The sequence below is a fragment of the Maniola hyperantus genome, chromosome 1 (assembly GCF_902806685.2).
Source record: "Maniola hyperantus chromosome 1, iAphHyp1.2, whole genome shotgun sequence".
NCBI classification, from domain to species: domain Eukaryota; kingdom Metazoa; phylum Arthropoda; class Insecta; order Lepidoptera; family Nymphalidae; genus Maniola; species Maniola hyperantus.
Genome location: NC_048536.1, coordinates 1,781,599 through 1,798,471, shown reverse-complemented (window position 1 = coordinate 1,798,471; position 16,873 = coordinate 1,781,599). Strand labels below are relative to the sequence as shown.

The window sequence follows — 16,873 nt, the reverse complement described above, 5'->3', positions numbered from 1 at the left end:
CCATTGACCCATCTAGAGATTTACGTGCTCTTGCTCGTATTTTAGTTTAGCTGTGACGCACATATGTGTGCAATATATTCGAAATGCAAACAGAGCTAAGCAAGCCTGGGATGAATTAAGCGCAGTGTTTGAAGATAAAGGATTTTGAAGACGTGTAGCTTTATTAAGACTTTTATAGTATGAATGCATACTTTGAACATGTAACTACTCTTGTCCAGCAGTTGGCAGAGCTATTGAGGATGCTGAGGTTGCAGAGATTATCTTGAGCTATAAATCATTTTTTATGCAAATATGGTTACCCTATTTACCAACTGTGCGAGTAGGACACCGTCCGCTTCCAGACTTTTCGTTCGGGCACGTTTTTTGTGAAAGGTCCGCTATCCGGTTTTAGTATAGATTCGTGGTTGAATCCTAAAATGTTAAATTTTGGATTTGCAAAATGTTGAATGAATCCTAAAACAAAATTACAAGAACATTTTGTACGTATTATATAAATTAGTTCAACACAAAACATTCGCCGTAACCCGAATAGTGTGACCACTTGATTTTCCGAATGCCGAACTATCACCGACCGAACTCGAATCATTCGCCGAATGCCGAACTATCACCGACCGAACTCGAATCATTCGCCGAATCCCGAACTATCACCAACCGAACTCGAATCATTCGCCGAATCCCGATAGTGGTATCGTGGAGGGATATAATTAAAACCAATATTTATATTAATTATTATTTAATAATTAGACTGCACAGTGCACCTTACAAAAAACCGTTAATTTTCAGTAAAAACATCGTTAAGATGCTTGTCCACTGAAGCGGAGCGGAGACGTGTTCAACAGACCAATCACATTAATTCAAGATACCTTTACAAAATTATCACGTGATCTATCAATAAGTCATGGTCACGATACGTAAAAATTCATACAATTGGGATGATGACTATGTCGAAAATTAAATTATTTCTTAGGAATTAGTAAAAGAGGGTCTTCCAAAATTCGTAAAATGCTTTTTTTTACTAACCATTTTCAACTATCAATTTAACTAAACAGTAAATCAAATTATGTCAAATGTTCAAGACGTCACATCTATGTATTTCATACAAGCTCCCTATTAAGCGAACGTTTTGACCTTTACATTCTAATCCGTAAGACTACTCACGCACCATTTTAACTATCCGTCAACTGTCATGTCAACAGCAAGGTTTATCTTTAAATTAAGGACTAAAATCGTACTTTTGACATGAAATTTGACACATAGTTAAAATGGCGCGTGGGTAATTTTTTACGCATTATACTTTAAACTTACTGACAGATTTTCTGTGGTCTTGGTTCCAGTATTGTCATTTCCTATTACTTCTTAATTTGAATCTTTGTTTACAGTTTGTTCTACCGTAGTTATTTGTCTATCTTCTGTTACAACAAAAGACGTCTCGAGTTCTTGTGTGTTAGCATTTTCGTTGAATTCTTTAGTTTTAGCTGTATGTACTTCGATAATTTTCTTTATGTCTGAATGCCTACCACAATGATGCAACTGTTCAGATTCAACTGATCAACCGCAAAGTTAATTTTTTCGCTCCATACCTCTATAATATAGAGGCTGCCAATACCTCTATAATATAGAGGCTGCCAATACCTCTATAATATAGAGGCTGCCAATACCTCTATAATATAGAGGCTGCCAATACCTCTATAATATAGAGGCTGCCAATACCTCTATAATATAGAGGCTGCCAATACCTCTATAATATAGAGGCTGCCAATACCTCTATAATATAGAGGCTGCCAATACCTCTATAATATAGAGGCTGCCAATACCTCTATAATATAGAGGCTGCCAAAAACTTATATTCTTCCTCAAAATTTTCACCGAATACCAAAAAACAACGCACAAAACAATTTTTTTATTGGTGTGGACGTAGCTTCAGAACATAGTTGATGTATAGCACGAAACTAAATAATTACAGACTTGAAGGAAGCAACGAAAAATATAGTTTTATAATTATAATGACAATAATTTTCGGAGATAATAATTCACTCTTTTGACTTATATCTAAGTACTAAAAAAAATATAGACAACACAATAAAAAAATAGATACAAATATATCTATTTATAGCACACAGATAGGTTGAGTAGGTAATGAACATGAAAAGAAAAAGAAATCTGTTTCACTGTTAAATATCAGGCGTACAAAATGACCTCGCACGCGCCATTTTAACTTTGTGTCAATTGTCATGTCAAAAATATCATTTTAGTCCTTACTTTAAAGGCGAACCGTACGTTTGACATAACAATTGACAAGTAGAGTTAAAATGGCGCGTGATCAGTCATTTTGTACGGACTATACGTCCCACCGTCACTAAAGTTGAAAATAATAATCCGTTCAAATGTACATATGGAGTGTAATTAGAACGCTAGGGAAAACTTATTTATATAATAATAAATATACTACCTAAACACAATCCAATACCAATACCAAAGTTTGCGTTATAATTATCACCACTATTTTTACAAATCTAACACCATACCAGACTATCAATAAGAGTAATTTATTACCTATTTTGAATAAATCATTTGACTTTGACTTTGACTTTGAATAACCATTTGCACTATACGTGTAGTTTTGTGGTTCAGTATTTTTCAAACCCGCAATGTATAGCGTGCAAAGCTCGAGGTCAATGTCACGTCGTAGGAGGGAAACCTAACTAGTCAACGTTCCTTGACCTCTAGCGTCAGTCAGATGTTTTATTTGCAATACATTGCGTACGCTAATACGCTTATCGGTACTCACTACTACAACCACGGTTGAGCGGTCTTCGTGAAATAGATCAATAATACAGACGGTTTTGGGGCAGTTTGGGGTCACACTGGAATTGTGAGGTACCAATAAACCGATCATTTTCAACTTTGGTGACGATAACTTCTAGCTTCACACATACTTAAGGTGTAGGTATAACTGTATACATATACTTAGGACTTTAATTCCCTCTATTGCCATATTCAAATGCCAACAGACATTCGCTCAGAACTTCGTTTAAGTTACCAGCATTATTAATTAATTTTTAAAAAGTCATATTTGAGATATCTCGCTAAAATTAAGTTTTTATGAAACTGAAAAATCCTATTACAATGATTACCATAAATTATCTTACATATTCAACAATTGACAGTTAAGAAGGGTACAATGGTATAGATGCGTAAAAAACGACTTCTCCCGTGCTATTTTTACTTTATATGTCAAATTTCATGTCAAAAGTACGATTCAAACTTTATTTTAAAGGTGAAATCTATTCAATTCAAAATTATTGGCTTTTAGGTGGGCCAATCGGGCTCAGATTGTTTCGCCAGTGTCACGTTTATGGAAAAGGCACAAAGAAAGGTGAACCATATTTTTGACATGACAGTTGATCCATAGAGTTAAAATGGCGCGTCAGAAGTCATTTTGAACATACTGTACATACTACGTACTATACGTATATACCTAAATGGTTTTAAATTTGTGAGTGAAGTTAGCGAGAGATGTCAAGGTGTGTCGTTTGGCATTTGGATATGGTATAATACATAACTTTTGAGAACGGACTCGTCATATTTGCTCTATGTGTGTATGTGTCATGTCAAAAGGACGGTTTATAAAAATTGTACTTTCGACACTGCAAATATGGCGAATCCGTTCTATGTATGCTGATGTCGGTCAAGCTGACAGTACAAATAGTACGCGACGGGCATCAGCAGAGGAATTCAGGCCCTAGGGTTCATCTTAGGGGCTACAATATACCGAGAAGGCTAAATAATAACTAATTCTATAGAACGTGTAACTTTAGATCTCAAAGAAACAAAATTGTCAATCCTATTCGACGAAAATCACAAATATAAAAGGTTATTAAGACTGTATTATAAGGCTAGATTCACATTCACGCACAGTCGGCGAACTGAAGAAAATCGGCGCTCGAGGCATTGGTGCCTAATGCCTGTGTCAAATATAAATCATTTCTTTGTATGTAGTTATTGAATAGAGGGTTTTTCAAAATTAGCGAAATCCTTGTCCATTGTTCATTTTAAGTTATCGGAACTATTTTAATTTATCGATTTAACTAAAAACTATGACGTCACATCATTCACACAAGCTCCCATACTAAGCGAGCGTTTTGACGTTTGATAAAATGTTGCTGATTTGACTAATATCAGATTAAACTAGTGTTGACGCTATCTCACGACTGCGTCAACAAACTCCTACATTTTGTGATCCAATGATAGATAATCTTATATTATTAATTAATAGTAGTGAAATAAAGGATAACTTACTCGTAATATTATATTGTGGCCACTTTATACTCACATATCTCAGCCTGCAGTTTTATACTTCACAATGTCTCGCACAAAAATCAACTGCGGAGCGGGGCAGCGTTCCTTTTATAGAATTTACTCACATATTAATTACCCTTTCTTCGTGAACGTCTCTGATTGGTTGAAAGAGCCACCGTTTCTGATTGGTCAAGAGAGTTGCCCCGCTCTAGCCAGTTGTGTCAATTCAAATACTAATTTAACAATAACTAATTACATTATTCTTATTAATACTTATCATAGACTTATTAAACAAAAGTTGAATATAAACAGTAATTTAGCCAGTGTTGCTGACAGTAGGGTGAGGGAACTCTCGGTTTGATCCTGAATCGACGATATGTCAAATATTAAGATAATATGGTGACGTGTTAGAAAACTACCTGTAGGCGTCAAATGTACTAATATTTGACGCCTGCCAGTGACGTCGAAGCCTCGACGTTTTGTTAGATAAATGTCGTGAATTGTGTGTAGTCACCATCCCTATTAACCTGACGAACGGAGAACGGAAAAAGATGCGCGCATTATGCTTGATTTACACTTCGCTAAGTAGCGAGTGCACTGTACAGGTAACACCCGTATTCACAATCATTACTATGATATCGCACAGTGTGCTCGAACGCATAGTGTGGGTTCCACCAATCAGATTATCGAAAATTGACGTGACAAAATAGTCTGATTGGTGGAACCACACACTGTGCGTTCAAGCGCACTGTGAGACCTCATAGAAATGATTGTGAACACGGGGGTGAGTGTCAGTGTCAAGTGATTAGTAAAATCATCGTGTAAACCGACGCGCAGCTAAGTGATAAGTTTTTTTTATTCTGTTACTTAGCCCAATAATAATAAGCTAATTTTGAGCGCCCCTTCGCTTCGCTTCCGATTCTGCATCAATGTGAATAAACCCTAAGATGTCCGAAATTAAAAACTACACATAACTTTGAATTCTTGAATTAAACAGGGATGTTTGAATTCAACAGGGATATTATACAGGGATGTAACCAGAACGCTGGTAAAAACAAAGACAGGTGATAATACTGATGATTACTAATATATGTACCACAAAAACAAGTGAAAAAAACTATTAAAAATCCTATTATTTTGTAAAAGTTTACGATATATTTCAAATACGGTCAACGAACTTTGCGTAAGTAGGCCACTAGGAGTCCATGCCGGGTCTAAGGGGGGCTTTGCCCTGAGTTTTACACGCTATACATTGCGGGTTTGAAAAATACTAAATCACTAAAACTACAAAATGAGACAAATTGTTATTGGTATTTGATTGTTTAGGTAGTATAACAAAAACGCTAAGTTTTTGCTAACGTTCTGGTTACACCCTGTATATATGAATATATAATATAATTATCCTATACTAGCTGACCCGGCGAACTTCGTACCGCCGATACTAACGTCATTCAATTGTTTTGCCTTCTCGGAACCCCTCCTAACACTTGAACTTTATGGTATGGTGTTAAAGTTCAAATTGACTTTTAAGTATTATTACGAATCTTTTGTATGGGAATATAGAAAATTGTTCTTTTAAGACTTTTTCAGGCAATTTTTTAAATTGTTCTCTCTGTAAGAACCATCCTCGTACTTCAAGGAATATTAAAAAAGAATTAGCGAAATCGGTTCAGCTGTTCTCGAGATTTGCGCTTAGCAACACATTCAGCGATTCATATTTATATATAGAAATATATATAGAAATGAGCTATATATAGTACTAGCTGATCCCCGCGGCTTCGCCCGCGTAGATTTAGGTTTTTAAAGATCCCGTATAGCCTATGTCACTCAGGAATAATGTAGCTTTCTACTGGTGAAAGAATTTTTAAAATCGGTTCAGTAGTTCTAAAGATTACCCCCTACAAACAAACTTAACGACATTACCTCTTTATATAATACAACGGGCCGTGCAGCAGAAATCGTAATATTTTAATTTCGCCATAACTTCAAAACCAAACGTCCAATTTTAATCATTCAAAGACCAAATATTATCTCCATAAACTGTTCTTAGTGATGAAATCATTTATTTTGATAAGGATTAATAGCATGAGTAAAATAAACGCGTTTAAATGTAGTCCAAAAAAATTCAAGATTTTTAAATAAAAAAATGGTTGCTGTGCCTCACTCGACATAGATGGGTATAGTGTGTCGCGGACTTTTTTGTAGATATTTATAAGATCTACAATTAATTAGAACATTTTATGGTTCTATCTTTTATAGTTTAGGCAGCGTACGCAAAATAAGTAACTTTTCTGGTTGATTTTTCACACCTTGTGTCCGAAAAACCCAAATATCTTACGGAACCCTATTTTTTTCCAAAATAAAATATAGCCTATGTTACTCGTGGATAATGTAGCTTTCGAATGGTGAAAGAATTTTTAAAATCGGTCCAGTAGTTTTTGAGCCTATTCAGTACAAACAAACAAACAAACAAACAAAGTTTTCCTCTTTATAATATTAGTGTAGATAATATCATTATATAGGATAATTTATACTATATATTCATGGTTGAAACATTTATACCCATAACATCCCTGGTTTTAGAGCACGGTAAGGGAATGAGCAACACTGATCCATCTCACACGCAATCCAAATAATCACGTACATATTATGTTCACTTAATGTCTTTAGTACCCACTAATAGTTGACGCGATCACTCTGACTCGGCCGGGGTGTGCCACGTCAACCGCTCTTCGTAGAACGCTATGACCTGTAATAAATATAACAGTTTCTGAATTAAAAAAAAACCGGCCACGTGCGAGTCAGACTCGCGCACCGAGGGTATTACAGTCGTATTTTTCGACATTTTGCACGATAAATCAAAAAATATTAAGCATAAAAATCTGTTTTAGAATGTACAAATAAAGCCCTCTCAGATAACCCACTTGGTATAGTTATCTAAATCTATTGAAAATATGCTCCTGAAAAAAGCATATTACACAATTGAAGATTATCTAAATGATAAAAGAGCGTGGATTTGACCTGCAGCTCGTTCCGGCAACGCACAAGACTGCAAATACTATTTTATACATGGCATAATCTTGTACCTATATCAAATATTTGAAAAGAGCAACCGCCGAGTTTCTTGCTGGTTCTTCTCGGTAGGAAAGGCATTCCGAACCAGTGGTAGATGCATCCGACTATTCGTAAGCACTTGTAAAAGTTTATACGAATAAAAAAGATTTTTATTTTCATTTTCATTTTCATCTAACTTTATGTATGTAACAACAAATTCACGGTTTTCTGATTTATTCCTTTACTAGTTCTATAAGACCTACCTACCTACGAAATTTCATGATTCTAGTTCAATTGGAAGTACCCTATAAGTTTTCTTGACAGACACAACAGACAGACAACAAAGTGATCCTATAATGGTTCCTTTTTTACTTTGAGGTACGGAACCCTAAAAATGATAAGCTGTAATAGCAATACTTGGCTTGGGTTGGCGCGGACTAGCGTTAGATAGGAAAAAATGGAGAAGTCTAGAGGAGGCCTATGTCCAAAGAGGACAACGTGAACTGTAAACTGCTGGTGTTACTAATTTTTTTAGAATAAATTATGTAGGATAGGATAATTAAATAATAGGAAATAAGAAATTAGTAATACGTTTAGTTAGTAATATAAGATGTAAAACTAGTGTATCAGTGAATAAAGGCTATTTTTATTTTTATTTTTTTTATTTTTATTTTTAATAGCAATACTTGCCTGCTGCGGACACTTCACGTTGGCAACCTTGGCTGGCACCAGCTCTGCCTCATCCGAGTCCGCCCACTTCACCAGAAACATCAGCTCACCCGTCGCATCCGACGCTCCTGATAAACGACACAATCTCATACAGTAAAGTAAGTCCTGACTCACTGACTGACTCATCAACACCCCGCCCAAATCCTAGGACCCAAACAGCTGAAATTTCAAAAAACTCAAAAATCAAATGATTTATTCAAAATAGGTAATAAATTACTCTTTTTCATAGTCAGATGTTGGATTTGTAAGGTGATAATTATTACGCAAACTTAAAACTAAAGCTACGAGGGTTCCAAACGCACCCAGGTCTGAGAAGAGCCCACAACAAACTACCCCCAAGAAAGAACCTACGTTTCAAATTTCAAGTAAAAATAACAATAGTTTAAACTTTTGTATAAAACTTTCCCCCCTGTTTTACCAAATAAGGGGGGAATTTCCCAAATTGACTTATACAGATTTTTATTATTTAAATCTAATATACAACCGACTTTCATACAACCTTCGACCCCCCCTTTCCCATCCATAGGGGGGGGGGGGAGGAATTTTTCAAATCCGTTTCTTACCTAACACCTACGTCCTATAAAGAACCTACCTTCCAAATTTCAAGTTTGTAGGCTTTATAGTTTCAGAGATTTTGTAATTAGTCAGTCAGTCAGTGAGTGAGTGAATGGTATTTCTCTTTTATATATTATTTAGATTAAATTAACTTAATCAATAGGAGTACAAGGATAAAAAAATATTAAATCCATACTAATACTAGCTTATGCTCGCGACTTCGTCCGCGTGGACTACACAAATTTCAACCCCTAATTCACCCCCGTAGGGGTTGAATTTTCAAAAATCCTTTCTTAGCAGATGCCTACGTCATAATAGCTATCTGCATGCCAAATTTCAGCCCGATCCGTCCAGTAGTTTCAGCTGTACGTTGATAGATCAGTCAATCAGTCAGTCACCTTTTTCTTTTATATATTTAGATTATAAATGCGAAAGTGTGTCTGTTTGTCTTCTAGGTTTTCACGGCCTATCCGTGTAACCGATTTTGACGAAATTTGATAAAGAGATAGCTTGCATATAGTTTTTGAGGCCAGAACTTGATATTTTGAACATCCTAAAAGTGTCTCAACACCGCTTTTGGGATGCATTTTGCCTAAGTCCCTTGATGTCTCGCCCCTTGCACCCCATCAGTCAATGTGTAATGAAACTCACCTATAATCTTCTCGGCTTTAAGTCCCTTCTCGAAACCGGACTTGGCGTTGTCTTCTTTCCTGCTTTTGGCCTCACGATGATCGTCAGCGGAAGACACGCTGGTGCCACGTCCCTTGCGCCCCGTCATACTCGTGTCATCGCTGTCGCGCCGGCGCTTTTTAGTGCGGCTTTGCTCCTCCGGTTTTTTCGCTTTGGCCTGTGATTAAATGTAATTTGTGCACTCCAAACAAGAAATAAACTTCACTGCACAATATTGTATATCAAATCTATGAAAAGAGTTTCTTGCTGGTTCTTCTTGGTAGGAAACACATTCTGAACCAGTGTTAGATTCATTTGATAGTAATTCAAAAGTACTTGTAAAAGTTTAATTGCATAAAAAACATGCATGTTTCCGAGAAGGAGCAATCCTAGTTTTAGGGGACATGATATGAAGCTACAATATCAATTGCCATTGTCAATTCCATTAAAACACTTTCTGACCAACAGAGTTGCTAACATAATATGGAATAAATTGCCTAAGGTGGTTATGTCAAGTTCTGTTAACCTGTTTAAGAATAGATTTGGAAAACTCGAAGCACTTCTGATCGACGCATCAGCGAAAGCTGCTTAGTCTATCTATGTCTATATATAAAAATGAATCGCTAATTGTGTTGCTGGTCGCAAATCTCGAGAACAGCTGAACCGATTTCGCTAATTCTTTTTTTATAATATTCCTTGAAGTACGGGGATGGTTCTTACGGAGAGAAAAATTTAAAAAATTTCCTGAAAAATAATCGACTGTTAGGCGGTACGAAGTTCGCCGGGCAGCTAGTTAAAAATAATAATAATAATAAAAAATCTATTTCTGTTTCATATTAATATTTTTGCTATTGAATAATAAAATTTCAAAACCCCATTGTATTATGTTTTTTGATCAATGTGCAATCCAATTAATTAACAGGCCAATTTCAATGATTGAAGGGAAAAACTGATGCTGGAAGGGTGTTCCAAATCTTAGTAGTTCGAATTAGAAATGAGGATGCAAATCGCTTTGTACATATCTGCGGAATTTTGACTATGTACGGGTGCAGACCTTGGTGATGCCTTGCGGTACGATAGTAGAAAGGTGAAGGAGGAACCAGGTTGAAAGGTTAATATTATAAAGATGATATGACAACAACATTGCAAGTTAATGATGGACAGCACCATCTATATATTGTGATTTAGTAAACTAATTATGTTTGTGAATATATTTTATTTTTTTGCGATATAAACACAGATTCATGGTTTTTGGATTTATTCCTTTACTTGTGCTATAAGACCTACCTACCTGCCTTTTATGATTCTAGGACAATGGAAAGTACCCCATAGGTTTTGATTCCCTTTTCTTGACAGAGATGACAGACAACAAATTGATCCTATAAGGGTTTTAGGGTTCCGTAGCCAAATGGCAAAAAACGGAACCCTTATAGATTCGTCATGTCTGTCTGTCCGTCCGTATGTCACAGCCACTTTTTTCCGAAACTATAAGAGCTATACTGTTAAAACTTGGTAAGTAGATGTATTCTGTAAACCGCATTAAGATTTTTACACAAAAATAGAAAAAAACAATAAATTTTGGGGTTCCCCATACTTAGAACTGAAACTCAAATTTTTTTTTATCAAACCCATACGTGTGGGGTATCTATGGATAGGTCTTCAAAAATGATATTGAGGTTTCTTATATCATTTTTTTCTAAACTGAATAGTTTGCGCGAGAGACACTTCCAAAGTTATAAAATGTGTGTCCCCCTATCTTCTAAAATAACAAAATGATAAAAAAATATAATATATGATGTACATTACCATGCAAACTTCCACCAAAAATTGGTTTGAACGAGATCTAAAAGAGCAACCGCCGAGTTTCTTGCTGGTTCTTCTCGGTAGGAACGGCATTCCGAACCAGTGGTAAATTAAAACTACCCGACGATTCGAAAGCGCTTGTAAAAAGTCTACTTGAATAAAACATATTCTATTCTAGTAAGTAGTTTTTGATTTATCGTGCAAAATGTCGATAAAATACTATTGTACTATGGAACCCTCAGTGCACGAGTCTGATTCGCACTTGGCTGGTTTTTTCCATTTGAAATGAAATGAAATAGTTTATTTGTATGAATATGGGAAGACAAGGTGTTTACATAAGAGAGTTAAGCCAACATATTATGCAGTCAGGAAACCCTGACGTACAAATGTTTTGACAAAGTAGGTAGTACATTTGAGGTACTGAACCCTAAGAGTAAGCTTGTAGCATTTTTACCTCTTTCTCCTTCCGGTTCTCCTCGAAGGTCCTGATCAGCTCCTCGCAGTCCAGGTTCTCCTCCGGTTCCCATGTGCTCTCCTCTTCTTTGTAGCCCTTCCATTTCAAAAGGTACTGCACCTGGATAACACAACAACTATGAATGAGAAGTTTCACTCTGTAACGTAGTCCTCATTGCTGAGGGTCTTGACTCCTTTCCATTAATTACTACATGGTAGTTTTCTTGGAATAATAATGTTTTGGGTTCCCAGATCCCTCCGCATACATGATACAACTCCACTTATGCAATAACGTCAACATTGCTTGACAATCACAAACAAATCAATTGCTATGTGATGTCCCAGCTATACACATCCTTGAAGTACATACTTCTTAATATGAGTCACAAAGCTGAATGGGTAGAGGCTCAATGAACTATGTGCTCTACCATAGAGCACATAGTTCAATGAACAAAGCAGTGTTGGCACAGGCAGGTGAGGCAGGTCTTCCACTAGGTGGACTACATTGAACAAGTCACTCATTCAATGTAGTACTGTAGACTCGTTAAAAGTCGCAGGAACTCGCTGGAATTTGATACAAGCACCGCAGCCTATGTCTAGCAGTGAAAGTCTGACAGTTGATGACGAATTAGGATTACGGCTGGCTAGTTAGGAATATATGAAACCATCCTTACTGGCTAATTACTGCAACTAGCACATTCTAAACAAACATACTTTGGATATATATTTAAAATAAGGCGTATATATACGGAAATATGGAAGCCGGCACTTTACCGCCAACGCGACTTGGCGTTTTGTTACTACTGAAAACATTTAATAGTTGAACTAACTACATATTTTCTACCATTATATAAAGTGAATAAAGTTTAAAAAAATAGCAATTAATCCGATTACAAAGCAATAATTCCTTAAAACAAACCAACCTTCCCCTTGACAGTTCTTTTATTCAACACTTTTTCAACCACGTATTCCTCCTCGCTAGAGCCATCAGTAGTTTCATTTTTTTTATCCTTCCCCATATTTGGATTATTAGACACAAAAATTTGTAGGTATTTAAATTGGAAAACAAAAGAAATCACTATAAAATTGAAAAATTCGAGAAATAAAATGGCGATAGCGCGCGGCTTCTAAATGCTTGCCAAATGTCAACACTCAACCACCAACACAGAGAAACCACAGACCAATAACATACGAGAGAGACTAAAGCAAAGGCCAAAGTAATAGGTACCTAAGCACCGATCGAAGTAATAATAATAAGCAAGGAAACAAGGTTTTATGTCTTGTCTATGGTTATTCGAAGTTTAATGCTGCTACTTCACATAAGAGAAGATGCCACTGAGTGAATAAAATTAGACTAAGGGAACTCTTTTTGATCCTGCACTCAGAATAAATACCTTTAGAAGTATCCCTATTGTGACTTTTGCTGTTAGAGCGAGACAGCTGAATGCATTTAAGCTCTCATTAGAACGTGACAAAATTTGTCACGTTCTAATGAGAGTTAATTTGTCATGTTCTAATGAGAGCTTAAACACTCCACGGTGATAAGGACATAAAATTATCATTTTATGTCCTAATCACCGTGGCTACTTTTTTTGTTTGTCAAGATGTATTTTGTACGTTAGATCATGACAAAGTGAAGTTGACAAAACAAAGTGAAGTGAGGTACGACTCAAGTAGGTACCTATTTAAAAAAATGAATACAATTGGTTTGCTTTAAGAATTAAATACAATTTTTCTTTTTGAAGTTATTGGGCAATGGTGGGTTGCAGTATACTAGACTACAATAGCCGAAGCGAACATAAAAATAACATTTCACAATTAAGGTCAACATGGGGAAGACCCGCATACTTTTAATGAAAGCTACGTTGCAGTTGCCATTATCGTTGTCCAATTTATTCTAGAGAGACGGTGTTTAGAGTAGGTGACAAGTAGCTCCATAAATTATATATCCGCTGTATAGAATGCGATTTCTTGCAGAGATGTTAAAGCTGATATTTTCTGTGACAATATACCCGGAATAAAAAATAAATGAAGTAACTAACTACGCAGATAAGTTAGTGAATAGTGAGTAAACTGTTAACCTTTTTTTCTGTTAGTGGCTGCTTGTAAAAGTTTTGTTTTTGTTTAGCTTGTTTGTTAAGCGTATTTTTTGTTACCACTTGATTGCGCATGCCACGTCCACATCCAGCAGACTCAATTGACAACAACTAGTATTTTTGTATATCTATCTAGTTAGGTATCTACTATCTTGCTATCCATATATACGTAGTCAGTTTTAAGTGCACAAAAATCATCTAAAACTGCCAAAGGTCACTAGTATCTTTTATAAAAATAAGGGCTGTCCTGTCCACTTCATATTTATTTATTCTTATTGTTATAATTTTTTGCCAGAAATAAAATAAAAATTGAACATTAAAAAGCTGTTAGTACTATTACATATTCTGTGCTATCACTATGTGAAGTAGCAACTTCAAAATTAGGTACATGAGCAATTATTTTTAGATTTAATCGATTTAAAATTTTAACAATTAATCGATTAAACTTTTAGGTAAAATTGAAAGTTGTTAAAACATCTAAAAAAAAAATTTGATTCACTATTTTAAAAAATATTTTAAGTGTAAGACTAAACTAGTTAAATAATTTAGAGGAAAACTAAAATTTGTAACTCACAACTTATCGTAACTTAATTAGCTTACGTAGCTAATGGTAATAATGGCGCAACACTATGTTTCTTCCTTGTCAAAGTCAAAACCATCAAAACATTCGACAATTTGTCAGTCGCAATCCGCCGCAGTTTCAGTCTGTTGACTGACTGATTACGATTGTTGCAGTCTCGGACTCGGAGTATTGAAGTTGAATACGCAGTGTTTTGCTCGAACTGCAGAGAGTGTAACAAGTGAATCGTAATTACATCCGCATATTTTTGATTATTGTTGTGCATTTCAATAAAACAAACGACGAATACAAATCTGTGTTTTGTGAAAGTTGAGTGAACATAATAAATACAGTTCAGTTGCTAAAAGACTGCAAGATAACAAGTTTTTGTGTTGATTTGAGTGGTTTCAAATTGACTTTGACGTCACTACAGGCGACCAATCGGTTGGCGCCAAAGATTATGTAGTGAATGTGTGTTTGAATGTTTATAATATTTTTATAAACAACTGTTGGTGAAATCACATGTTGAATGGGGACCACGTGAGCTGCAATTATGCTTTTAAAATGTACCGCCGATGGAAGACGCATCAAAGTCAACGGGGCACCAATCAGCCAGGGCAATGTGGCGAGAGGTATGCGATTTTTTCATAATATATACACCCACTAGCAGATGCCCTTGACTCGGTTCGCAAAACTGTAAAAAATGTCATGCATATTTTGCATACATAGTTCCTGTCACTAAACTGGATTATACCTATCATCATTAATTAACCCATGGATGTTATTAAACATTTTTAGAAAATGTTGCAAATAAGGTTGTGCTAAAAATACTGTACTTACTGATATTTGTTGAACACATAAAAATAGATCGATCAATCAAGATTTTTGTGTGTTTTTAGATTTAAAGTTAACCAGCGAATTTATTAAAATAATATTTAAATATCGATTAATCGATTTGACGAGTTGTCAAAATATAGTCGTTAAATCGTGAATTTAATTCCAAGAAATGGGCCCTTAAGGTGCCTTAAGGCCCTTGCAAAAAAACATAGACAAAATTATCCACCTTGACCTCTATGCAACTTACATTTTTTAAATGTTTTTTTTTTGATTAGGTAATAAAAAAAGTAAGCCAGAAGTGCCCGCCATTGCTTTTGTAATATTTAAAAATAATAAAAGCAATAATTTTATTTTTATTTTTTGTTTGTCCTTGTCCTTGTTTACCTGATATTACCTAAGTAGATACCTAATTATGCTTTAAATTAATAATATTTCTTGTATATCGTTAATGTTTATAAATGAGTTAATAGGTTACAAACATCAATTAAGAGTTGAGAGCTTATCACAGAGTACTTTTTAATATCATTAGTGTAAATTTATGAAATGCAAATCTATGTTTATAAATAATTAATTATTGGGGGGTTGTGTGACATAATTATTATGTATGTATTATGCAAGTACCTATCTTCAGTTTCCACGTGACATACAATAGACATAGAAAGATTCATCATTCAATAAATTGTAAGTACCTACCTAACACCTACCTACTTACAAGCGGTATTGAATTGTTAAAACAATCTACCACCTGGTTAAGAAACTGGTACAAGCAAGAAACTTTGCAAGTAGGTACTGTATCCTAATAGTTTTTTCTGATACAGCAAGGTAGGTAACTATATTAATTAAACTCCTATTATTTGACCTAATAAGTTACAAATATTTCACACAACATTCACTTTTAAACTTATCAGTGCCTAATTATGTGGCAAATCGATTGTTTACTAAGTTACTTTATAGATAATAATTAGTTCATTGTTTGTTTTCGAAATAAACAACCCGTGAAAGGCGTTGTAGATTCCTATCTCATCTTCAACCTATCAACGGCTCACTACTGAGGACAGGTCTCCTCTTAGAATGAGAAGGGTTTGCCATCTTCTACCACGCTGGCAGAGTGCGGGCCAGACGCAGAAAAACCAAAAAAATTGCAAAAAGTAAAAACTTAAAAATCGTACCTACTGATAAAGCATAAATCATCATCATGATCATCAACCCATTGCCGGTGTATTATTTAGCACGGGTCTCCTCTCTGAATGAGAAGGGTTTATACGTACCATAGTCTACCACGCTGGCCACGAGTCATAAAAATGGGTGCGAGTTGGAGTCTGACAGGAAGAGTTCCGTACTATCGTACAAGAAATACCTAACACTAAAAATCATGACGGCAATTTTGAAATTTTTAGAACTTAGGTGTTGTTATGGCGGCAATAGAAATACACATGCTGCCAAAACTTCAGGTCTCTACAGTACGCGGCCGAAAGTAATGTACATCGACCTTTAGAAGGTGACAGCAGATTTGTAGAGTGTTGTCCCTGTCGTTGAGACCGACAACACGTCACATAGGTATGAGTGACAGAGACAACGCTCTACAAAGCCGAAATGTCTAAAGGCCGATGTACATTACTAAAGTTATGTACATCCTATTATGGTTCACGAATACAGCCCGCTGACAGACAGACGGACGGACGGATGGACAGCGGAGTCTCAGTAATAGGATCCCGTTGGCACCCTTCGGGTACGGCAGCCAAGAAGCGTTGCAAAGTTATGTATGTTATGTTTGCAAAGTAATAAATTTCAACTAATGAATAAATAAAACTATGTCTAA

At 35.6% G+C, this 16,873-nt stretch overlaps 3 protein-coding genes and 1 long non-coding RNA gene across 6 annotated transcripts in view; 2 read left to right on the top strand and 2 right to left on the bottom strand.

The window, feature by feature from the left end:
* Positions 1 to 16,873, top strand: part of Zir (dedicator of cytokinesis) — a 375,809-nt gene that overhangs the window by 44,484 nt on the left and 314,452 nt on the right. The window lies entirely within an intron of this gene.
* On the bottom strand, positions 717 to 5,096 carry LOC138402822 (uncharacterized). Its single transcript, XR_011237166.1, has 3 exons — positions 2,792 to 5,096; positions 1,815 to 2,254; positions 717 to 1,606 (listed from the first exon to the last, which is right to left on the bottom strand). It is a non-coding gene; the product is annotated as an uncharacterized lncRNA (long non-coding RNA).
* Positions 5,416 to 12,707, bottom strand: LOC117984524 (chromobox protein homolog 5-like). The gene is made up of 5 exons (XM_034971188.2): positions 12,486 to 12,707; positions 11,564 to 11,683; positions 9,289 to 9,484; positions 8,044 to 8,150; positions 5,416 to 7,048 (listed from the first exon to the last, which is right to left on the bottom strand). The coding sequence occupies exons 1-5, from the start codon at positions 12,579 to 12,581 to the stop codon at positions 6,992 to 6,994; spliced, it is 576 nt and encodes a 191-aa protein (XP_034827079.1). The 5' UTR covers positions 12,582 to 12,707; the 3' UTR covers positions 5,416 to 6,991.
* Positions 14,368 to 16,873, top strand: part of LOC117982606 (uncharacterized) — a 141,536-nt gene continuing 139,030 nt past the window's right edge. For both annotated transcript variants that reach the window (XM_069500551.1, XM_034969004.2), the window contains exon 1: positions 14,368 to 14,849. In XM_069500551.1, coding sequence (XP_069356652.1) covers positions 14,771 to 14,849 — 79 coding nt within the window. In that variant the 5' untranslated portion in view covers positions 14,368 to 14,770. The remainder of the gene's footprint in view (positions 14,850 to 16,873) is intronic.